The sequence below is a fragment of the Aptenodytes forsteri genome, unplaced genomic scaffold (assembly GCF_000699145.1).
Source record: "Aptenodytes forsteri isolate BGI_AS27 unplaced genomic scaffold, ASM69914v1 Scaffold56, whole genome shotgun sequence".
NCBI lineage: Eukaryota > Metazoa > Chordata > Aves > Sphenisciformes > Spheniscidae > Aptenodytes > Aptenodytes forsteri.
Window position 1 is genome coordinate 7004316 of NW_008796213.1, and position 25100 is coordinate 7029415.

Sequence of the window (25100 nt, forward strand, 5' to 3'; positions counted from 1 at the left end):
GCCAAAAAAAAAAAAAAAAAAAAAAAAAAAAAAAAAAGGAACTTGCTGAAATATTGAACCCGCTCTCAAGTCATTACTTGAAAAGTGGAAATGATTAGAAAAATAAGGTTTTCATGTTTTATTGCACTATTGGAAATAAATTCTCTTGTATTATTCTTCTGAGAATAACTATTCCAGTAACAAGAAGAAAATCAATCTTGGGGACTTCAGTTACTCAGAAACAATGCTGTTACTTGCATTATTTCCTGGTGATGTAGATTTATTCACTTCAGGTTGTGAGTAAAGTTGTTTATGCAGACATGAGAAGTAAGTGAGATGTGTAGGGTAGAAGTGTGCTTCTGCCTTATGAGAGAGTGTTTTAGAAAACTTTGAGGAAGTAGAAAGGTGTGTCAAGAGGCTATGCAGATTCCGCAACTTAACTGAGGAAGTTGAGCTTGTCTGCCCTTTTCAACTTGAAATGTTTGTATTGCTTCAAAAGGACAGTTACAAGATATTCCAGACACAAACTAATGTCTGTGTAGGGCAGGTCATCGAACTGAAATAGCTAACTTATCCCTTGGTCCCTCTGCCCTTCCTGGAAGAGAGTAGGCCTTCCGGCAGAAGGGTTTTCTTTATTCTTTTAAACCAGTGAAATTAAAAAATAAGTTGGGAATAACAAATTGAAGTAAACTGAGTAGAAGGTTCCATTTTTGGAACATCATCATAAATACAAGTTACTCTGGAATCTACTGAAAATGGGTTGCTAGGTACGCTTGTTACTTTGCTAACTTTCTTGATTTGACTATTTTTTTTTCTTCTAGGTAAACTTCACTTACCAATTTTTGAGGAAAAAGTTTTATATTTTTAGCCAGTTCATGTATGATGAACATATCAAATCCAGACTTATCAAAGACATTAGATTCTTCAGGGAAGTCAAGGATCAAAATGATCACAAGGTATAGTAATTTTTGAAGGATTGAGAGTAACTTGGCTAAAAGAAGTGCTACTTTCATGTGACTGAAGGTGCACCAAATCATAACGTTCCTATTATTTAAATGTGTATCTCCAGACAAAATGACAGCTTTTGTGCTAGCAAATTGCAGCATTACAAATGTCTGTGTTCTTTTGTTCTGGCTGCTCTGTAAACATGGGGTTGGCTAAAATAATTTTCTCAGTGACTTGAAAATTATGATTTGATGGAGTCATGGTCTGTTGGAGGTTCTAAACTTCTGGTCCAAACCATGCTTAACAGTTGTTGTCAGTTTTGAATAATAAGATTATTCAAATTGAATCCAAAATGATGTGAATATGTAGCACTTATTCCAGTATGTCAAATGACAAATGTCATTTGGGGTCTAGGGTCTGATTTTCCATGCTGGAAAATTGATATCTCGAAAATATGAGACACAATGTATTTAGTAAAATAGGCTGCCAGCTTCTTATATGTCAAGTACTTATTTCTTTTAGGAATGCTTTCTTGTTCACAGTAAGACTTCCGTTTCACTTTTCAGCTTGCAAAAGTAACTTAGCCAAATGACTTTTGCAAACTAATATAGACAGGCAGGTGTATAATTTATAAAAAAAATGAAATTGCAAATAGAATTGTATTGACATGATGAAAACATTTAATTTTTTTTTTTAAGGGTAGGTAATTATTCTTACAAATTATTCTAAAATATTTTTCTAGTATCCCTTTGAAAGAGCAGATAAATTCAACCGTGGCATCAGAAAACTTGGAATAACCCCGGATGGCCAGAGCTATCTTGACCAGTTCAGACAACTCATAAGTCAAATTGGTATGAAATGCTATCTAAGACAATGTTATAAATGTTATTAAATGAAAGAGGTCTTCACAGTCTAGTAACTGAACTTTTAGCTCAGGCTAAAACTAGACTTAACTCTAGTCAGATGGAAAGTACTTCAGCTGTATCCCATGTGAAATAAATACTCTCATCTAATTACATAGAAATGGCCCTTGCATGTCTTAATTTAAAATATAGCTACAGCTTGTGCAGATGTCTGTTCCCTTTTAAGTTCATCTTTTCTTTATGTTATGGAAGTGACTTTGAGTGTATTTCCCAGTAAAAAAAATAGTACTCTTAAGTTCATGTATTTCAGAGAAAGGCCATATATCCAGCTGCACTAACTTTGAGCGATGCATGACATTACAATGGTATTTTCAGCCATTGATGCTGTAGATGCGCAGGACTGACCTGAACTTGCAAGTGTTTAATGTGTCCAGTGAAAAGAGTTTGTATTATTTGGCCCGTATGCTATCATGAAAGTGAACACAGCCTTGCTAGATGATGCATTTGTGTTTTATATCTCTACATAGACTTTTGATACCGGGGTTCAATGTAACTTTTTTAACTTGGCTTTCAGAACAGTTTCTTTGCCAAAATAATATGGCAACTTTAATGTACATTTCAGAGCTTACAGGAGTTACGAAGAGTGTGTGTGTGTGTGTGTATATTTAAATAATTATAAATTACTTCCTTGTTTGTTTTTTTTTTTTAAAGGCAATGCTATGGGTTATGTACGAATGATAAGATCTGGTGGACTTCACTGCTGTAGTAGTGCAATTAGGTACTTCCACAAATATTTCATTTCTACGTTTGCTCCTTCTCATTCCTTTACTCCCTATTCATGCTGATATTCCCTGGGTTCTTACCCATTCCCCATAAATTTTGATTAAAAAGGTTCATTTTTATGCCTTCATTGAAGTGGAATTATCAAAAACAGTGCTGGAATTCAGAACTGTACAAACACGGCCATAAAACAGCAAAAATCAAACAAATTCTATGGAAAAACACTGCAAAAGAGTTAATAGAATGTACATTTAAGTCATTGGTCCTTAGTTAAGTCAGTAATTCTAATATTAATCACTTCAAGAGGGTGCATTAAGGAAAAAGAGTACAAGCCTTGAGGAACTTGGAGAAAACATTTCTTTGATACTTCTTTCTGTATGGATGATAGTGTTTATATAAAGGTCATTAAAACATAGTGACTTTTACATACAAAGAAATAGTTGGTTTTCTTGGAAATAATAGTAAACTTAGTTATCAAGTGCAGCAGGTGCTAGAGAGAGGAGATGGTATGATATAACTTTAAGTAGTTCAAGCCCAGAAGACTAAATTAACTAAATTATAAATTATGGTCAATAAATACTTCAGTGAACATAGACGGTTGTACATAATATTAACAAGGTTTGTTTCAGGTTTGTTCCTGATCTGGAAGATATCGTTAACTTTGAAGAGCTGGTGAAAGAAGAAGGACTCTCAGAAGAAACACAAAAAGCAGCAAGGTACCCTAACATCATGCTTTTGAGGTCTGGGGCAGGGATGGGATGAGAGAATTGTAATTTTAAAGTTGTAAATGCAGCTGTTAGTTGCATTTTTGTGTGTGCGTGTGTTAAAAGTTCAACTGATTTTACACAAAAAAATTTGCTGCTCTTAAAAGCAGAGAAAATAGAAGCAGTTGTTTTAAATGCTGAATGCGAAGCGGCATTTCAGGAAGTTCAGACTGGACATTAGGAAAAGATTCTTCACTGAGAAGGTGGTTGGTCACTGGAACAGGCTCCCCAGGGAAGTGATCACAGCACCAAGCCTGTCAGAGTTCAAGGAGCGTCTGGATGATGCTCGTAGTCATATGGTTTAGTTTTAGGTAGTCCTGCGAGGAGCAAGGAGTTGGACTTGATCCTTATGGGTCCCTTCCAACTTGAGATATTCTGTGATTCTGTGATTTGTACTGATAGACTGTTAGAACCTGGTTTCTTGATAAAATCCTTGTGGTTTAAAGGCTAACAAGCTTTCCTCACCACGTGTCTGACATCTGCTTTTAGAATGTTCAGGGCCTTAGGAAAGTATTCATAAACCTTTTTTGAGGAAATTAAATCAAGAAACATGATTCAAGGTGGCTGTAGAGGTAGGGTGTAATCTTGGACACTGGTCCGAATACTGGGTTGTAGGTGCAGCCAAAGAGTGAAGAGCGGGTTGTTACCCTGAAGGGTGAGTAAGCACGGAACCTTCTAGCAGAAACCAGGTAACATGTTTCTTACCCTTTGCAGGCAGTTGGACTCTGTCCTCAGTGACCTCACGCGTAACTTTGCAGAAGGAACGGAGTACTTCAAAATGCTTGTGGATGTATTTGCTCCTGAATTCCGCAGTCCAAAGAACATGCATTTGCGGAACTTCTACATAATTGTTCCCCCACTGGTTAGTATTTGCACTATGTGTACCAGTACTTATTTTTAAAAAGTTTATCAGATCAGGTTTGTGTTTCAATATTTTGTATTAGACTGTTGTTTATCATATTCTACTTTCTTCCCTGATTGTAAGTGGGATTGCTCTGAGCTTGGCTTTGTTGTCCAAAGCCATGTGTTTCTTCGTTTACATCAATTCATGTATGAGCACTCAAAAGGTAACTTTAAAAATTTCTTCTCGTCCTGTTTGAATCAAATTTGGAGAAGCCAAGATGAAAAAGGAGGAATTGGAACAGCAAGGATGAAGGGAGTTTAAAACCGTGTTCTTCAGCTCTTTCATGTGTGTGCTCTTTCCACATCGCATTAGCTGTCTTCAGGTTCTTTTAATGTCATGATCTAATGCAGTACAACTGGGGCATTCCCTATTGCAATTGGGCCTGCTTTTGCTAATAAGCTTTGTTTAGAAAGAGTCCAACTGAATTGAGGCGATGCACACTTGAGTGCAGCATTCTGGGCATTCAGAAGCAGTTCAGTTTGAAGGCCTAAATGATCTAAACAGACTAATGTGTAATATCCCATTTTAGAAGCTAATTTATGGCTCATCGATGTTCCAAAACTTAAGACTGTGAGAGGACAGGTATGTCATGGTGATAGAAGTGAGGGAAAGTAAAGGCTCATGGCAAATACTTTTGTTCTTTTTCCTTCCCATTTGTAGAATTTTTTCTGATAAATACAGTTTCAGGAATATACCATCCATTTTAGTTTTTAAAAAGGCATTTCAGTGTAGTTAAATTTGAAACTGTCATAGGTTTTCGAAAAGTTGTTAAAAGTACACACATTTCCATGTCTCAATAGTAGTTATTGCATGCAAACACATACCCATCGCTCGATATTACTACCTGGATCTATTGTTCAACATCATTGTAAATGTAAGACTATGGAAATATTTTTACTATTTTCTAAATAGAATGATGTAACATACTGTAGCTTTAAAACACTAGTATCTTTAAGCTTTCCAGGAACCTGGACTATTTTAATTATCCTTTACTTGTTTACATGTTTACCTCTAGTAATCGCCAAGAGAATGCGAAGTAATAGAGTCTGACAAGAACAGCGAAGATGAAGATGTACCTTTTTGGTTTTTTACTTTCATATCTGCAAATATTTTCCAAAGCTTAACTTAACTTTCTTCCCAAAGATCTAGAAAAAGGGCAAGTTTTCATACAAAAATGCGTAATGATGGGGGACACAATTAGCATAGTTTTGGGCGTGGAATTATATTCATAGGTAACAGCATGTATGTGAATACCTTTTAAAATTTGTGAGTCTCTCTTGATGATTCCAAGACAGCTTTTCACTCTTTCAGACCCTCAATTTTGTAGAGCATTCAATCAGTTGCAAGGAGAAATTGAATAAGAAGAACAAAAGTGGAGCAGCTTTCACTGATGATGGGTTTGCCATGGGTAAGTGTCAGCACACTGACTAGCCTTTGGGTAAGCCAACATAATGGATATTTGCGAGAAAAGTTTTGTTTATATTTTTTGTGTTCCCATAATTAAAAATTCCACAATTTAAATTTGGGTTGTCTTGGCTTCAGCACAATGGATTTGAGGGCTATGTGTTCAGAATCTCCTAAGCATGGAATAGCTGAGCATGGGAGCAGACAGTTTTGTCGTATCTTGGTGCTCCCCTATTTCTTTCAAAGCTTGCGGATCTCAGCAGATGAGAAGGTGTGCAAGTCTTTGGATAAGTTGTGAGGTTTTCAACAATTGAAGTTTGTTCTTTATTATAATTTTTTCTTCCTGTTAGATTTAGTTGTAAATTAATTGCAATTTAAATTTTATTTGTGTGGGAATTAGACTGATCCGTTAAAGACGTTCACAAAACGTTTTACAAATTGCATGCTGACTTTGGTACATGGTTTGTTAATGACTATAGGTGTGGCTTACATTCTGAAGCTTTTGGATCAGTACCAGGAGTTTGATTCTCTGCACTGGTTCCAGTCTGTTAGAGAGAAGTATGTGAAGGAAATAAGAGCAGTAGCTAAGCAGCAGAATGTGCAGTCCACTAATCAAGATGAAAAACTACTACAAACTATGAACCTTACCCACAAGCGACTGGAAGTTTGTTTACAGGTATAGCATGGGTCCAGTTATCTGTTCTGTATTGAGTTCTGCACTTACCCATCACAATTCGGGTATGTGTTTTCTGATGGAGCTTATCAAGAGCAAAAAACATAGAGCATTGTCTACAGCAAGAATACAAAAAGAGTATAAAGACTTGAGGTGTGCAATCTGAAGGGGGTGTTGTAAGTGTTTGTGATATTTGAGTGAGGCGGGAACTTGACCTGGATGATTGAAAGTCTTTGTCCCATGGATTAACCTAAATGCTTAAATAGGAGAGAATAACTTTTTGGTTAAATTTCTTATAACAAAGATTTTGCATAACACTGTGAACCCTCAGAGTTGCTTGGGTGTTAATTCTGAGCTGCTAAGTCAAATGATGCACTAGCTGTCAAATAGAGGAAAGACGCATTTGAATTTTGAAGCATAGCAGTTCAGGTTTCATCGGTGGTGTAAATGCTTTCTCTCTCTCTCTCTCTCTCTCTGCTCTTGATTTGAAGAGGCTATGGGACAAATCTGTAGCTGCCTGTTTTTGAATAGCCCATGATTACATTCTGTAACAGCACATCTGTTGTTGAAATAGATAAAGCCCTGTAGGTCCTCATGACTCCCACGAGTGTCCACTGTGTTTTGGTCCTCTGTTGTTAAAAAAAATACATCACTGAACCTTGTTCAGAAACTGATCAAGCTTGTGGCCATTCAAATTATTGGCTTGCATGATTTTCCATGGGCAAGTTGCTCCAAATTCTCACTGCTGCTACAAACCTCATTTTCAGCCTCAGTGGATTAGTGACAGATTTATTGCACTGCTGCTGCTTTGCCTAAATTGCCCTTTAAAGTTTTTGGCTGACATTTGCTTTGTAAAATGCATGTCAACAAGGTATGAATGGAGGAAGATTTTCAAAAGCATTTAAGTGATTTAGATATTGAAATATAGTTGCCTTAGATGCTTCTGAAAAAATCCCACTTATCTGTCTACAAATTCATTCTTGTGATACACTGACACTCCTCTTCTGTATCTTTTCCCCTAGGAATTTGAACTCCTTTATTTCTCACTAAGTAGTGCAAGAATTTTTTTCAGAGCAGATAAAACTGCAGCAGAAGAAAACCAGGAAAAGAAAGAAAAAGAAGGTGAGTGAATGCTATTCGTAGAACATTTTGGCTCATGAGAGTGTGCCTTAGTAGGGAAAGTACTTTTTTTTGTTTTTTTCCATAGCTGCTTTCTTGCTAGTAGGTTGATTCAGTATTCCAGAAAGAGTTTGGGGTGATTGTGGAGTCAGCAGCTCACAGAGGCCTTCTTTGGAATGGGTGAATTTCAAGCTGGGCTTCTGGGGGCGGAACCTCCCCCCCAAAAAAACCCAACACCACAAAAAAACCGAACCAACCCAAAAAAGTCTGGGACAGGGAGAATTGCATACTTGTAGTAATATTAAATTCAGTAACTTCAGCATCGTACTTTACCCTCTCAGTTACCAGTTTTGACAATGACAGCCTTTTCTGCACAGCCTTAGCTGGTGTGAAATAAGCTGGTGTTTTTCACCTGTTGCTTACCAGCTATTTCTCAACTGATGTAGACAGATGATGCAGATACTATACCTGACTTTCAGATGTTTATGATATGTTTTGCTCTACCACTGAATTATATTCAAAGGGTAAGATCTTAATTTGTGGTACGGTCTCTTGACTAGGTAACATGGGTATTTTGCGTTTTATATTCATGCTTATATATTCTCCCTCGTGAATTCTGGAAGATGTTCTTGGGTATAGGAAAATTCTTTTCAAAGAAACGAGAATGCTCCCGAGGGTTAAGATAGAAGTGCAGTTCAGTCACAAGTTACTTAAGACACTCGGGTGGCAGTGTATTAAAAATGAAATTGGTAAATAATCTTCCACTGTAGTTCCGACAAAGACACAAGTGACCTGTGAGGTGACAGTCACTGAGCCAAAGATCAGTTTTCTTCTGTACCAGGAAAACATTTCACAAAGAAAGAAGTCTTTTAGCATGAATGTGTATTTGATCATGTTCAGTGAAGTTGCTCAAATAATTGTTTAACTCAAAAAAACACCTACAAGCATCGTGATGAGTAAGAATAGACATATTACCCTGGCTTCTTTAGGAGAGTATTCTGTAGAACGTCAGTTACTTAATTGTATTTTAGGTTAAATATTCCCTGTTGTGATACGTGTTCAGTTCTCTAAAAATGTGTTTTGTGGTGAGAAAAGCTTGAAATGCGTACCAGGGTGAAAAGCTTTGAACACGGTGATATCTTTGCCTTCTACCATAATATTTGGACTTGGACTCTGCAAAATGTGTGAGCATGTGTATGTAATCTTTACACAAGTGCTACTGATTGAAGAAACCTTTCACCCCAAATACAGATTTCTTCATAGGGCCAGGACCCTTCGTGCTGCAAGGTCAGTTTGCATATGCTGACCATGGTATACTGTATCAAGTGTGTTATGACATCAGCATAATAGATATGCGAAGACTTTGTTTTTACTGCCTTGAATAAAATGTTAAACATGATCCATGTCTTCAATTTTTATTTTTGTAGAAGAATCTGTTAAAGCAAGCAACGGAGATCTTTCCAACTCTACGACTGCAGATCCTGTTGTGAAATGATATGGCTGGTATGGGTGATGATTACTTAAATGATTCATGTTCTTGTCGTTACCGGTAACGCTCTGGAGGGGTAAAAGCTCTAGATTTGATTTACTTGCTCTGTTAAACCCAAGAGAAAATGTACAGTAGTTTACTAGCATCCAGTGAGGCTAGGTCTGTGTTTGTCTATATTTCCTGTAGAAACTCCTATTTTTCAGGAGTCTACATTATTTACAGCACTTTCTTTAGATTGAAAATAATTATATAAAATGTTGACCTTGGAGGTAGTTATTTTAAAGTACAGATGTGCAGATAAAAAAAAATCTTACTACTTTTTAGATGCATTATTGCATTTTTAACATAGCATTTAAAAAAAAAAAACAACTCAGACCATTGGTCTAAGATTTGAACTGGTGCATCTCTTCAACCAGAAAAAGAAAAAAAAATTGAGTCAAGATACCGTGCGTATCTGTTGTCCAAAAAATAATTCAGACATGTTTTAATGCAGTCCTGTTTTGTGTTTAATGCAGTCACAGATTACACTGGAGGCGTAACAGTGTATGTTGCGAATGTATGTTAAAGCTATTACACAAAATGGAAATCCTTATTAATGTTTTATTCCACAAACCCTTGTTATTACTATAGATAGTATTTGCACTGTGGGAACTTAGGATCCTGTCAGGCATTTATTTTCCCCTGCTGTTTTTTTTCCCCCCCGTATCAGAGAATGGGAAAATCAGAGAAGTTAACATAATAAATTCTCATTTCGTACCGAAGGTCTGATTTGCATCTACAGAAGTAAGGAAATCCAGAGCCAAGACAGAACCACAATCAGCTCTTCCTTTTATGACCAGACACTGTGTGATGGGTGTCTGTAACTATTAAGTGATCTTACACTTCATGAATATGTTGTGCCTAACTGCAAGTTTCAGCCTCAATTCTGTATTTCCTAGCCTTTGTAGGTCTGTTGTACCGTCTGTGTTGTTCATACAGTCTTACATGCCTCATTATTAACAGTAATTGCACTGCAGGCTTCAGAAGCTGCTGAACACTGTGAGAACTCTGTATAAATACAACATCTGTTAATGCCTGCAAGTAGAGGTTCTAGATGATGCGAGAGTTACTCAGATTCCTAACTCAAGTAAGTAGCTAGACTTTGCTTAAAAGTAAACACCACTTTTCATTAAAAGATACAGTTGTGTTTTAGTCTCCCAGAACATAAAACACTTCTAGGTCTTATTAACTAGAATAAACTACTCTAGTCCAACTGAGAATTAGGTTGGGGGGGGGGGGTTTGGTGCACTCAACCGTATTTTTTTAGGCCATACTTGCCAGCTTCTTTCATCTCTTGTAATTACAAAAAAGGTAATGTTTTAATGGTTCAAATTGTCCCGCCCACCCTTGGGTCACTGGTTAAGACAGTTCCTGACGTACTTCTGATTCGCCCTTTCCTGCCAGTCACTTCAACGTTCAGAAAGCCAGGACAAATGCTTTGTTGCAACTGGAAAGACCAGACTGGTATGAAAGTCCTTTTGTTGGTTCTGAAAACATGACACGGAAGCTTCATGGACTGTTTAAATCAGCTGGGCTCATTAAAGTTTTTATTTTTAATTCATTATAACTGCAGAGACTGCCCTAAAGAATGCTGCATTACTTGATTAGTATTTTTGCTTTTTTTTATTTTGATACAGGTATTTTTTTCATAACTTGTGTACACTTTCTTTTTTGACCAAATTGTGCCCGCACTGAATGCTCAGTAGCGCTGCCGAGATCAGCATTCTTGCTGCTGCTGCTGCTGATTTCCGTACTGTTGCAACTGCAGAGTACATATTTCCATATTCCTATCTCATCCGAAGGCACCCAAGTTCTTGGCTTGGAACGGCCAAGCACTGCATTTCCTTCTTCCACACAGCTGCAGAATCACGCATAGATGGTGTTCGTTTCCCCCGGGACGGAGGGGCTAGGTAGCTATGTACAGCCAAGACATCACCCGTGCTCTGATAAAATCTGCACTTGTATTTTCCCTTCTCCTACTTTTTGGGAAAGACACTATCTTGGATAGGTAATACTTTGCAGTTGAATATAAACGGAGCTGTGCATTTTCTTAACGTATGGTGGTTAACAAATTCACATGGTTCTGGTGATGGAAATTCTACAGGAAAGACAAGCCTATTTTTATAGAACCCTGTTTAATCTGGGAGACCTGAATATATGCTATATGTGGCAAAAATATATACATACACACAAATATGTACAGTGATAATAGAGCTATTCTTGCTAATACAGGACTATAGTTTATATTTCCTTTTCTTCCTGTTGTGTAGCAGCATATACATGCAGAAAGCTTTTCTCATCTGAAATACAAGGTGGGTCCTGGATTGGGATGTCACACACTCATCTGTGTCAGAGTGAGTCACATTAAATCCTTTTTTTTCCCCCCCCAAGGATCTGAAAGGGGTGCAAAATTCTTGCTGTGGTGCTACTACTATTTTCATTGCTTTTGCCCTCCTGTTCCAATTATAGGAACAAAATGCACCCCGGCTGGTTGTCTGGAGATGAGACGATGGAGCTAAAACAAAAATCCCCCAAACTAAACCAAACGTGCTCACTCAAAATTCCCAGAGGTGATAAAAGGAAAGCGAGGCTGATGAGTTTGCTGCAGGGACGTAAAACAGACCTGTAGGGGGCAGAACAGGCTGCAGGCCAGCCTCCCTCCCCCGGGGGGGGGGGGTGCCGCCACTGCCCTCCTGTGTTCAGTCTTGTGGCGGGGCTGTTGCCGCACGTAGAGGCGGTAGCGGCTGCTCTTCCCGAGGTCTTGCAACCCGCCTCCGACAGGGCGCTGTGCAGCCGGGGGGGGGCTGCCTTGCCCTTCCTCCTCGCAGCACGGCGGGGGGGGGGGGGGGGGGGCAGCTCTGGCCAGCGCCCAGCTGAGGCCCAGCGCACTTTCAGCCCCAAGGTCAAAAGGTGTTTGCATCGATGGGTGGTGAGTGACGGCTGCAGCAGCCCCCAGCTGGTCGGCCCTTCGCTGGGGAGGGAGCTGCTGCTGCTGAAGGGTAGATTCTGGAGGTCCTAACGTGGCCTGTAATCGGAAGTAAATTTGAGTTTTCATCATCAAAAACGGCTGTTTTCAGCTTCTCAGGTACAAAGGACCAAATGTAACAATGTTTCCTAACTCGTTGTACAGAAGGGTATTTTGTTACCTCAGTCTCTTTGGTTTGTGAGTAGAGAACATTATGTACATAAAACTGTGTTAATAAATGTCATTTTGAGAACCTCATTCTTAGTGTCTTCAGTAACATCAGCAGGTGTCCATTTTCTTAATAAGAAAGCTTCAACTTTTATTTATGAAGTTTTTGTGTCAGTTACTAACAGTTCTCTTCCATGGTTCTTCTAAACATTCAACAACTAGCTAAATTGAACTTATTCCATGTCAAATGCTTGCAAACTGGGATCTTTCAGATGCTGTAGCAGATTCCGCTTACAGAAAATCTAGTTTCCTAGTAAGTGCTTGAGACGAGTTAAATTAAATGTGAAGAATTTCAACCATTTGTTCCAGTTATCTTACCTTGATTAATACAAACTATGCCACAGATTATGTGTCGTGTGTTGTCCCGTCCCGTCCCTTCCCGTGCGGCCGGTTAAACTGGAAGGGAAAAAATCCTATCTAGTATCTAATTTCAGGAAGGTACTGTGAGACTAGTCGATACATTGTAGGCTTATAAGCTAGCATTTTATTGCTCAGTTTCTTAAAACCAAAGATTGCTGGTAGACTCTGCTGTTGTATGTCACCATAATGTTAAAAATACAAAGAATTCTTATAAAAGTACTTATTCGTCCTACAATTACCATCTCTGGCAACTTAACTTTTAAGAAACCTAACCATAGGGAAAACTGCACGCAACTAACATGCCACATTCGTTGACTACTTCTGATGTCTGCATGTCAGTGGTATTCAGAATAATAAATCAAGGAGGTACATTACGTCCGTTATTTAATTACAGAATGTGGGAGTGCGGTCCCCACGAAGGTAAGAGCAGGCACTTAAGATTTGTTTTGTAAGCTTATTCTAGATGCAATATAAAAATAGATTATATTAATAGGAAAAATTTAGTGTTTAACAAATTGTTTTGTGAATAGGCTAGCACAAAAGATAGATCTTGTTACACTTAGACTAGACTAAAAATAACTTCATCTGAAAACAAAGTAAATAGTGCATTTTTAACCTTCATTCAGATGCACATAATCATGCAAACTATGAAAACTGACTACGGTAGGAAATTTGAGGCCTGATACTTGTTAAAGGAGCCGACAGCTTACAACCTGCACTAATTCCAGTGGAACTGTAGGCCGCTCACCATGTAAATCTGAAGAAATGACATTAACCCTTTGTGGCTGACAGCTGTGCTGTCCTAACTACCGTCGGCGAGGGGCCAATGCTGAAACATTCCCGACGATTGTCAGCTTCCCAGGCACACCTATACACTATACCCTCACAAATGCAAAAAGCCTCGAAGGCCAAGTCCTGCTGCTGTTCCACTGTAAATCCAGAGGGAACTCCACTGCAAAGAGGCCGCGCTCTCTCTAGCAGGAAGACAGCAGCTGGCCTTGTGTGCGCGCAGACGGCTGAAAACCAGAGATTCTTGTAAAACGACTCCCTGCTTTTCCTGCTCCCACACAGGCTGCAGGAAAGGACAAGAGTTTGTTATGCTTCTGACTCCTCCCCTTCTTCACGTACGGTTCCATCCTCTTCTGACTGATCATTCAGAAGCATGAACTTTCCATCGCTCGTTAATGGCACAGACTTCATTAGCTGAGCTAATGCTTCTGGGTCCTGAAGAAAAACAAACGAGAGAGTTCAGCAGGCTGCAGCAAGCTTTGAGGAGCACGCGGTTTTCCCAGTGCTTCTTGTTAAGGTTTTGCAACTTTTTTTTTTTTTTTAATGACAACCTTTAGTCAAAGGTTTGAGACATAATCAATCCCTTTTCGTTCAGTAAAACCAGCCCTTGGGTATATAAGGAGAAAAAAAAAAAGTAGTCATTCATTTTGAGCCTTTATTTGGCTGTTCTTATCTGGCATGGATGTAATTACTGAAAAACAAGGAGAAAAATAACTAAATAAGTTATTTACCATACCTGTGCTTATTGCCTGTGACTAAAAGCTCATTCCCCCACCTTGTTCTGAAATCTTAGCAGCAAAAATATAGAGCAAATATTAATGGATTAGTGTCACATCTTTATACACGTAAATTTAGCTACAAGGGGCTAGGTAACTTTGCCATTCATTTTAAGTGGGAAAACACCTCCTAAGGGAGGAAGGAATATGAGTTTCTAAAAGTGAAACAGCGATGTGTGTGATTTACACTTCATCCCAAAGAGTTTGTTTGGGGTTTTTTTTGAAAGCTTTGCTCACAGCTTCCTTTCAAACATGAACAACTGGATTTGTATAGTTCTGAATTTGATTTAGGGTGGCAAATTTTATCTTGAATCAAGCTGCTGCCAAGTAAAACTGAGTTTCTTTTTGCATGAACTACCCAGGGGCTGTGTTAAATAATGTCTGCAGAACCTTGTCATTAGGAGGAACAGCAGTTCCTTTTTCTCAGGCACACCAGAGGTACCCGGACAGTGCAACCAAAAGCAGAATATGATGTATCATCACAACACAGACATGGGGAATGAAACAAACTTACCTTTTGTGCCTCAATGATTTCTTTTCCCAAGCTAATGGCATAGCAAATCTAAAAAAAGAAATGTACGTAAAGTTCAGTTTTGGTTTGGTTTGGGGTTTTTTTTGCTCCTTAATTGGGAGTAAAACACAGAAGTGTCAATGCAAACTTAGTCTTAAATGCAGGTCTAAAAGCAGAGGTGGGATACCAATTCACCACCCTAACTACATAAAAATAAATCTATCTTAGGTTCTGCTTCAAAGCTCACTTGGGCTGGTAAGTCTTTGTACTCAACTCAGTTTTATTCACCAAACTTTATTTCCAAACCTGGGGGATCTTTGCCAGTGCGTGTAAGAAAGAGTGTTACTGGTTTTTAAGACAAAAATTCTCCAGCACGTTCCTTATTTCTAATAGTCTGTTACTACCATACGCAGCAAGCACCCAGTGGTGTTAACACAGTATGGCTGTCTTGTCTTTGAAAGCTTTACAGATGTACGTGCTTCAACATAGCTGACACTCATTTTTGTTCGTGCTGGTGCTAGATGCGCACGCTTTTCCCCTATCTCTTAACACTGGTATTAGCAATCGCGTCCTTTCCTCCTTGTTGTACATGCTGCTGCATTATCTGTCAATTCGGTCCTTTTTAGACGTAAGCCATCAAAGGCTTGCATGTTAAGGCGTGTTTTCTTGGCAAGACATGGAGCTGCTCTTGCTTCTATACCACCGTTTCCCGGATGTGTAAGCCGAGAAGCCCGAGACCTGTTTTCTAAATAAAGTATTTTATTAAATGTTACGCAAACCTTTTCCCCTTCTGTGTTGCTCTCAAAAATATATGCGCTCATGGCTTCTTCTCCCAGAGTCTCACTGAGATGGACCACAAAGCCAATCAGTCGCCTGTTATCCTGATGAGCAGCAAACTGTGTCACAGTGGCGAGCTCAAACTGGGAAAGTATAATAAAGAATTGATTTTTTTTTTTAGCCAGCATATGGTTAGCTTGGTCAAGAGCTCAAGTTCATGTGACTGAGTATTCAATGCTGTCAAAAAAACAGATTCAAAACAAATGTTACTTACACTTGTTCGTGTAACTTGGGTTTGAGGATCTATTAACCTGCAGTTATGTGTAGAGGGAGGAAAAAAAAAAAGTAAATTATTTTAGAGTGATTCTTAGTAATTTCTAGGTGCTTTATAATATTAGGGCAATCACTATAGCAATTTTACAGATGAGGAAACATATGCACAGAATCAAATGCTTTGTCTGTGATTTCAGGTCAGTCGACAGCGAGGTTCAACTCTAGACCCTGACTCTCAGCTGCTTGACATGTATAGGTCATGGCATCTTTCTGAATCACTAATTTGGTAAGCATCCTGAGTGTATGGGATAACATACATACGGACATAAACACACTCCAGCTAAAGCGAATGTCTTGTATCAACACACTCTACAGTGACAATACTGACAACAGGACGGCGATGGCTCTCGTGCTGTTACTACGTGTAAGGAAAGAGAATCTTCCAATGCATTTTTTTTGCACCTTTTTCTGTATCTTTGCAGGGCCTCACAGCCCCACTGCATCCCCTAAATTTTAGTAGGATGTTCTTACAACTTAGTCAGGAGGATGATTTCTAGACACTACAGAGTAAGAAAAGAGGCATTTTTACTAAGTAAAGTGAATCTCGGGATCTTGCTCCCTAAAGGGTGTATTTCTTGGAGAAACAAAACCAAAAATACTTTACTAATCACAAGTAGTATGAAGAGAACAGAATGTTGACAAGTTTAAGGTTTTACAGTACCTCAAGTTCTTGCTGGTGACCATGAGATGGGATTCAGTCATACGGAATATGTTGTGAATGGCACGAGCAGCTAACACTTGTCTCATAGCTTCATAAATCACCTCACTTGTGTCATCTGACTGAACAGCCATAGATCCTAAAAACCGAACTATGAACATCTGCTGCAAGAGTGAATCTGGAAGATAAAAGGCGTGACTTCCTTCACTGTGCTACTTCAATTTTCCAGTAGCTGAAGTTATCAATGAAATTATTTTTTTCACTTTGGAAACTCAACACTAAATCTGTGGGTGGTGACTTCCTGCTACGAGCCAGGCAGTGCTCTGACCCAGTTTTAAACAGTGCTTGAACTGGCAGCGAGTGGGGAGGGGGGTGGGGTGGGGAAATCACAGTTGCTTGGAAGCTTTAAAAGTGTAACTGGTCCTTTATGCCTTATTTGATCAGCTAGTAAAATTCACTTGCCTATCTTCTTATCAGGTGCACGTAAACTGTGCACATAAAATGTGATAAATTTAGGATTGTGCACAAGCCTTGGCTTCCATCAAATTAACTCCTATCTTTAAACCTTATACATTCCTCGCTTTCTTCTATGTCCTTCTGACCTTCCATGCAGCTGGTTCCAACGAGGTTTTCATTAAATCCTTCCTTGCTCATTAACTATCACCATAAGACTCCTATTTACAACTAAGTAGCCATTATGCGACAAAGACATCATCGACTTGTGCAGTCACCTAAGCACTGTACTCTCTTCTGCATGCTGCAGCCGAGCAGGGTGCTGCTGCTGCTGCTGACAGCGCGGAGGTGGCTGCTTGTCACAGCTACGCTGCTGTCGGGCACCTTGCAACCATCCCACCCCGCAGTGGGACAGCAACGTGCAAGTGAGAGCGTTCAAATCAGTAGCTTCTGCGAGTAGTTTTCTGACAGGGGCTGTGGGTTCCAGACAGCGGTTTGTAACTGGCACAGAGGAAGAGGAGAACAGCCAGGGTCTGAGCCCTGCATGTGCTGGTAGATGCAGGTCAGAACTGCTGACTTTTCCTGGCACGTCACTGGGAGGAGGGAAAGGGGCAGCGGTAAGAAACTCCCTTTGCTGAAAGAGACACGTTGCTGCTGCCGGCTATATGCTGGGCCTCTGTGAGGTTTAGATTGGGGATTTCAGAGTACACGTGGGTAAGAAATGGCTACTAAGCAGCCTCAAACTTGAGCAGAATTGTAATACAGTCCCATCAAACCCTTTCTAAAGAAGTCAAGAGCTACTTTTTTAAAAAAAGAAAAAGAATGAAAGACAAAAAACAAGCAAACCAAATCTTTTTGCCTTTAAACATTTGAAACAAACCTAATCTGGAATACAGCTTGGACTGTCAAGGAAAAAGGTGTTTGTTTTCACAGGTAGCGATGTTTAAAAGACTGGCTTCTGAAAGGAACTACCTTCAACTGTACTATGGATCTGTTACCGCTGCTCCATGGAGTCAGGTGCTTTCATTAAGAGATACTGGATAGCTGACAGCTGAATTAGGCCTAAAATCATGACTAATTTTATCTGGAAAAATGAAGCACTGACCTTCCTCCTCATCTTTGCTGCTGTCTTCAGATTCCCCAAAGGGGTTTGCACGCCTATGAAATAAGAATAAAAACTCTAATTACGGATTGTGGTCATCACATACACATGCTGCAATACCTAATTTTCTCCCCTGAAATCACTCTGTTAAAGTGATCGATCACTGTCGCTGGCCATACCTGCCACCTCTGTTCTGGTCCAGGAATTCTGTGGCAGGCAGTACGATATCAAATTGAATTGGTGTTCCAGGAGCAATGAGTTGTGTGGAGTCTTGAATGCCAGCTGATTCATTGGGAATTATTTTATCATTTTCCATATTCTTTACATTCTGGCTAAAGTGAAAACAGAAAAAAATGTTTCAATCAATCGAGGACACCCTATCTTTGCTTTGGAAGGGAGACAAGATTATTCAAAAATCCAAAGCGGGACTGAACCACTATACATAAACATAACAAAGAGTATTTTCCTAATACCTGTTACTGAGGACTCTAATAAAAATCTCCGTTTTATTTTTTTGTGCCTAAAATTACTTAGGAAAAAAGTAAATGCTGGAATATTAAACCTGAATGCAGATCAACTCTGCGTGTGGGCAGACTTTCAGCAATAGGTTGCTGTTTGCCTCCCTGTCCTCTAGTGGCCATATTTACAGCCGCATTACCAGTTCAAACAGCAGACACCTTGTGCCTACAGGTGTCAATGGCAATCCTGACATCTTTTTCAGATCTTACTTGGCCACAGGCTTGTTGCAATGTGATAGTTGAGAAGAAGTGTTACATACTGGGTCAGATTCCTTCCTGCACCTTTTCTCAAAGAGAACGAAATGCTAAGTTTCCCACAGCTACAGAAGTCGTAACCGTACACATCACTACATACGGTACACTGGGTTTACTAGCAGCATCCTCCTATTTCTAGAAAGTTTTCTGGTTGCATACAGATGTAAAAGTGACTTGGGAGATTAGTTGTCAATGAAATAGCTATTTCTTTTGCTCAGTGAAATAGATGGCAATGCTCTTCTATTTATAAATCTGTAATCAAAGTGAAACAGCTGTACTGTGAATAAAATGAGAAGGAGATTGACTGACATTCCCCATGGCTATAGGGAATATTTGAAATCTGTAAGCAATCATAATAAAGGGAATCATAAATCATAGTAAAGGCACTGGCCTGAGAGGCAGAAGATCTGGAAAAGGTTTGAATTTCTAGAAGTAAATATCCGAGTAAGAATTCACAATTTTCTGACAAAACTTGCAGAGAAGTCTCTTCATGCTGAAGTCAGCATGACACAAACTTGCCCTACTTTATTTATCACACTGCTTCTGAAAGCAGGATTTCAGTCCAGCACTGGGCTTGAAAGCCAACTCTGATGATGAAGTCTGAAGAATTCCCACTGAGCAAGATGCTAGGATCATGTGGACACAAAGAAACAATACATAAAAATATATATTTTTAATATAAGCCTATCCTAGAGCATTATTAAAATTTTTTGAAGGAGGGGAGCTTTATTGATTGACCTGAATGAGCACAAGAGAGCAACAGTAATTATTCTGACAGCTGTGTAAGGCATATTCCTGTGACAGACCAACAGGAACTGCTTGAGGTAATATGCAAGAATATACTTACTTCGGTGTATACTGGGGGCTCTGCTGTATTACCCAGATTACAAGTCATTCCCTTACAGCAAAGCGCTTACAAGTAAAGCATTGTGTTTGTTTCTGAAGAAACGGCAAAATCCCAATGGCAACCGCAAGGAGCTTCAAAGCTGTGATGTGGAGCAATAAGCATCAGCCTCAACAGTTAGCATCTCTTACAGCTTTCAGTAGGAAACACCCAAAGTAGAGGAATTTGCTGGAACACACAGCCTTATAAAGCCAGGGCCTAGACAGGGCTTTCTCTCGGGTGACTGCTGCCCTGTGAAAAGAGCGTGACTGAGCACACAGCCCATGCAAGTGAGAATGTTACCTGGGGTGGTGAACTTCGTGTTTCTTCCCAAAGCTGGTAATGGGAGTCACTGCTTGTAGGGCTGTCTGATTTAACTTGATTGCAGCTGCCTATGAGAACAAGACCGAATTGCTCTTTTACACACGTACTTTACATTGCCATGTAAAGAACAATGGGAAAGCAAGTTGGAAGGAACGGGCTGAAAGATGGAAACAAGCTCCCACCTCTGGATTGTCAGTGAGATAGATCTGTCTGGAGATGTTGTTGATGGCACATATCCACTGGAAGGGAAACATGAAATTGAACTCTGCAAGCTCACTTGCATACAAGAATAACAACATTAAGAAAATATTTTTACCTCCTCGTATTCTTTCTTGCTTTCTGCTTGAAGGGTTATACCCCTAAAATGTAAACATAGTGTATCAGTGCTAACAGTGGACACCGGGACTGTTTGACTCCAAGTCTTACAATAACGTCACCAACCTTTGTATCTATTAACCATCAAAGGAACAAAAATCACAAATAAGCTGCAGCTAAAGGATACCACATGTGCTGTTCAGGCAGTTGTGGGGGAGGATGGGAAGGAACATGCTTTTAATTTGGAAACACCCTTCTGGAAACCCAGAAAGGCTTACTATTATAGCAAGCGTGTTTTACATGAAACAGCAACTGAAAGGGTAGGTGTGACTGGCTGTCCTCAAGTAAAACCTGTCTCATACGCTTTGCCTGTAGGAGTAGTGATCTGAAAGCAGTATCTTCTGTCTTCGCAGTCTACAGCCATAACAGAGCAGTTGTCCAGGTCCTGAATCAATCCTCCAGCTACTGCTCCCCTTGGCTGACACATCAAGTTGCCACCTTGAGTGAAGAAATACAGTCTTTCCCAAGTTGTAGTCACCAGACCTGTTTTACTAAAGAGAAGATGCAGTGATACTCATTACTATTTAGAAATGACTCCAAACATATACAAAACTGCAAACATATCCTGATGCTAATCTGAACTTTATGTTCAACCCCAGAATTTTTTTTATGATGAGTCTCTGTTAAGAAGTAAAAGCAGCACCTATTCCTAGCAGAGACTAATCCTTAATGAAAGCTGAAGAATTAAGCTAATTCCAAACATCCCAAGTTAAAAACATTCTCTGCAGTATCTCCTAGTTGAGGAATAAAAGAATTATTGGTATTGAGTAACTGACATGAAATACTATTAAGCTGGATAAAAAAAAGAAAGGCATTTTCAAGCTGAAGAGCAGCATGAGCAATTTCAGCACAAAGAATCATCATTAAAAAAAAGTATCTTCTGCCAGCAGTATCTCAGAGTCCATCTTCTCCCTAGTTATGGAGTCCTATTATATTGTAATCCAGCTCTTAAAATGCTATGAGAAATTAATAAATGTCTACTCGCAAAAAAAAAAAAAATTACTAGTCAAACAGAAATAAACTGATATTTATCAATCACATCAACAGGGTTACTATGTGCCACCAATATACACAGCTCCTGCAGAAGCTGATGAAAGATTTTGTTTGGAAAATCTGCAGAGGTAACTCTACATATGGTATACATCGAAGTTATGCACTTTCATTGTCCATAAAGCTTTTATTTATGTAAAGGCGATTGTTCACGAAAAGATGTATTAACTACAAAATATAGCTGTTTATTTTTGTAAACACTATGTTTTCATTAACCGTAAGAACTGGCAACGATCTGAACCCAGCCCCACCAGTTTCTAATTTTTAGCCACCTGAATGCGGGAAATCGTCCCTGTAGGTGAATTCAACCAGAAGTAAACTTCTGTTTTCAGGAAAACGGTCTCAAATGCCTCTAATTTGGTTTAAGCTTCTAAAACACATTTCCAAAGATGACAGAGATACTTAGGAGCTGAAGAGTACAGCTACCACAGTGATTCAGGAGCCTCAAACATCATTACCTGAGGAGTCTTTACGACCTAAAGAAAAAAAAATGTAGCAACTAGTCAGCAACTAAACAAAACAGCGGGTAGCAACAGCCTTCTTACTTTCTAAGATTAAGGTAGCCAGCCTTCTGGATGAGATTTCTATTGATAGCAGGTGAAGTTACATCAGAATCTGGGGTATAAACAGATTCATTAACTGCAATTAAGTCCTGCTGGGATACCCTCATTTTTTCAGCTTCAGCATCCAGCTCTCCCTGTATGCTGGAAAAAAAGAACACAACAAGAAACCCAAAGCCATCATTAGTCAATTTATACCAGGATATAGCTAACATCTGTAAGCCAAAATGAACAAAAATACCAGTTGAGATTATATTGGAGTGTAGTACAAAGATAAAGTTTATTTTTAGAATAGACTTCATAGGAAATGTAATGTAAGACTACATGTCCAAGGCTTTCTCTAAGGACTAGATAAATCAATGCAGTTACTAGATAAATCAGTGCAGTTAGGAAAGAATGGAAGGAAGAGGCATAGAACAGGGAACTACTCCCAGAAAATGTCATCTGAGCCTAAAAAGACAAGATGCATATGCTCTGAAGGTATTAACAATGGTTTAAGGAAAATATGGCTCTCTTCGGCAGGCTGGCAGCAAAAGCATAGCCAGGATTTCCCCTTGCTCTTTATTTTGAAAGCCCAGCTTGAAGAAGTTACTCTCAATATGTCTCATACTGTAGCTATGCTTTCTTTTTTGCAATTTGTACTAAACATAGTTATCTTCTTTCCCCAAACAGTATAGAGAGATAATGATCAGAATTATGAGATTGTTTTGTAAGACTGAAATGAGCACACGAGAAATGCTTAAGTATTGACACTGAAGAGTTAAGTTTATTTTTTGAGAGTCAGCTTCTAAAAGCAATGCTTGTATGAATTCACACTGCTGAACATACATAGGTGTTGCCCAAGTATAGCGGCACAGTTCAAAGTAGGCTTTACTGTAGTATCTCTTGGCTTTCACAGAACTCTGTCCGATTCCTGCAACTGTGTCACATGCAGGAATTCCTGCCATGAGACCACCTATTAACTGGTCACAGATTTTCAACAATAAGTTTTCCATGAATTCAGAACAATACAGTAACAAAATCTATACCTCAAGTCTCATTTTAGCTTTAATTTTTGCTTATAATACTGTCTTCCACTTCGGTGCGATTCAGAAAACATCCTTGGTGCAGGCTGGCAAAACTGAGTTCTTTTTGAACGTATCTGTAAAAATTCAGTTTGCTGAAAGTGGTAACTGTGAAGGGGTATCTGAGTGCAAAATTCAACTCAGAAACTAAGTGATAATTCATTGCAGAAGCATTATACAGATATACGCTGCAGTGCTGAATATCTATGTATTCATAATCTTCCCGTAAGACACGTTTGACATGAAGGGGGAAACAGCAGCCATTTTACTGGAACAAGCAAGCAGAGAGGTCGGAGTCATCATTATATGCCAGTGAAACACCTTCATAATTTTTTTATTCAGCTCCACTGTCAGACAATCATTGGGAGCCACTTAATTTTCAGAGGTTCCCACAGACCACTTGACAGTCCCATCACACTGATAAACCTGCCTTGTTTCCATCGACCTTAGTAAGCCTGTGTTTCACTTGTAGACTCTTCTGATCAATACACATCAATGCAATGGGCATAATCGGAAAACAACTAAAGGCCTGCCATTTTGAAAATGTGACATTAATTAATACAATAAATTTTATTTTTAAAATTAAATTTAAATTAAATATAAAAATTAAAAACTATTAGATAAACTATACATAAAAGGGCTTCGATCTCCATGTCAGCTGCAAACGCTATTTGGTGCATTTGTGGACAAGGAAGTAGAAAATGGTTTTAGACCATCTGTTCGCACTGCCCTTCTGTGAACCTGAGGTCTGGCCACATGTCTGTGAAGTGAGGTCCTGAGGGAGCTGGCTAATGTCCCCTGCAAGGCTGGTCTCTATCATCTTCAAAAGTTCACTGCAGTCAGGGAAGGTTCCTAGTGACTGAAAAAAAGGCAAATGTCACAGCTGCCTTTGAGACAGGCAAGAAAAACAAACTGGGGAACTACGAGCCAGTCAGCCATACCTCAGTCCCTGGGAAAGTTACGGAGCAAATTCTCCAGCCATTTCTGAACTCACAAAGGACAAGAAGGCAACTGGGAACAGCCAGCACAGATTTACCAAAGGCAAATCATGCCTGACCATCCTGATTGCCTTCTGTGATGCAATGACTAGCTTGGTGGACAGAAGAGCGGTGGATGCTGTTTCATTTGACTTCAGCAAGGCCTTTCACGTGGTCCCCCATAGTATCCTTATAGCCAAACTGGTGCAATACAAACTGGAGGAGTCGACTACAAGATGCGTAGAAAACATGGTTGGACTACTGGACTCAAACGATTCTAATCAGTGAGACAAAGCCCAACTGGTACCCAGCTGTTAGTGATGTTCCTCATGGGTAATACCAAGGCTTACAGGTTTACAGTCTTTAATAAGAGCTGGACAACCCATAGCAGCAGATGACACCAAATTGGGAAGACTGATTGACAGATACGGTAGAGTGGAGGGCTGCTGTTCAGAGGGACCTTGACATGCTGGAGAAATGGGCAGACAGGAACCTCATGAAGTTCAGCAAAGACAAAGTCCTGCCTGGGATGGAATAACCCCATGCAACTGTAAAGGATGGGAGGCATCTGGATAGAAAGCAACTTTCAGCAAAGGACCTGGGGGTCCTAGAGGACAAGTTGAACATGAGCCAGCACCATGCCCTCATGGCAAAAAAAAGGACAGTCACATCCTGGGTTGCATGAGCAAGAGTATAGCCAGCGGGTCAAAGGAAGTAATTATTCCCATCTGTTCAGCACTTGTGTGACTCAACAGGACTACTATGTCTAGTTTTGGTCACCCGGCACACGAAAGACAGAAACAAAATCAAGTGAAGAGCCACCAAGATGGCTAGGGGGCCAGAACATGCGACATGAGAAGAAGCTGCGAGAATTGCTTTACAGCCTCATGAAATGAAGGCTAAGGGGGGGATCTTACTGCTAGCTTAACTATCTGATGGGAGAGTATACAGCAGATGGAGCTAGACCCTTCTTGGAGGTGTGCAGTGATAGGATGAGAGACAATGGACACAAGCTGTAACCAGATACTGTGTGTGCCATGTGTGAGAGAGAGACAGACAGACAGAGAGAGATGTTCAAAATTTGGGCGGACACAGTGCTGAGCATTCTGCTCTAACTGACCCTGCTCTCAGCAGGAGAGTGGACTAGATGACCTCTTGAGGTCCATATTGCAGCAGCTGTTCT

At 39.6% G+C, this 25100-nt stretch overlaps 2 protein-coding genes across 3 annotated transcripts in view; one reads left to right on the top strand and one right to left on the bottom strand.

Moving 5' to 3' along the window:
- Nucleotides 1–12175, top strand: part of WASHC4 (WASH complex subunit 4) — a 38986-nt gene extending 26811 nt beyond the window's left edge. Inside the window, exons 24-33 of one of the 2 annotated variants that reach the window (XM_009288390.2) lie at nt 801–935; nt 1667–1775; nt 2499–2565; nt 3197–3283; nt 4046–4193; nt 5547–5643; nt 6119–6315; nt 7335–7434; nt 8859–8934; nt 9630–12175. In XM_009288390.2, coding sequence (XP_009286665.1) covers nt 801–935; nt 1667–1775; nt 2499–2565; nt 3197–3283; nt 4046–4193; nt 5547–5643; nt 6119–6315; nt 7335–7434; nt 8859–8926 — 1008 coding nt within the window. In that variant the 3' untranslated portion in view covers nt 8927–8934; nt 9630–12175. Of the gene's footprint in view, nt 1–800; nt 936–1666; nt 1776–2498; nt 2566–3196; nt 3284–4045; nt 4194–5546; nt 5644–6118; nt 6316–7334; nt 7435–8858; nt 9222–9629 lie in introns of those variants that run through there. The other variant, XM_019474409.1, reaches the window with a different exon arrangement.
- Nucleotides 12176–12610: 435 nt separating this feature from the next.
- The window catches only part of APPL2 (adaptor protein, phosphotyrosine interacting with PH domain and leucine zipper 2), a 35018-nt gene continuing 22528 nt past the window's right edge, over nt 12611–25100 (bottom strand). Inside the window, exons 9-20 of the mRNA XM_009288391.2 lie at nt 21862–22020; nt 20569–20757; nt 20208–20250; nt 20074–20130; nt 19871–19959; nt 18091–18243; nt 17915–17967; nt 16360–16534; nt 15640–15676; nt 15368–15508; nt 14592–14639; nt 12611–13736 (exon numbers count right to left, since the gene is read on the bottom strand). Of these exons, the coding sequence (XP_009286666.2) occupies nt 13608–13736; nt 14592–14639; nt 15368–15508; nt 15640–15676; nt 16360–16534; nt 17915–17967; nt 18091–18243; nt 19871–19959; nt 20074–20130; nt 20208–20250; nt 20569–20757; nt 21862–22020 (1273 nt within the window). The 3' untranslated portion in view covers nt 12611–13607. The remainder of the gene's footprint in view (nt 13737–14591; nt 14640–15367; nt 15509–15639; nt 15677–16359; nt 16535–17914; nt 17968–18090; nt 18244–19870; nt 19960–20073; nt 20131–20207; nt 20251–20568; nt 20758–21861; nt 22021–25100) is intronic.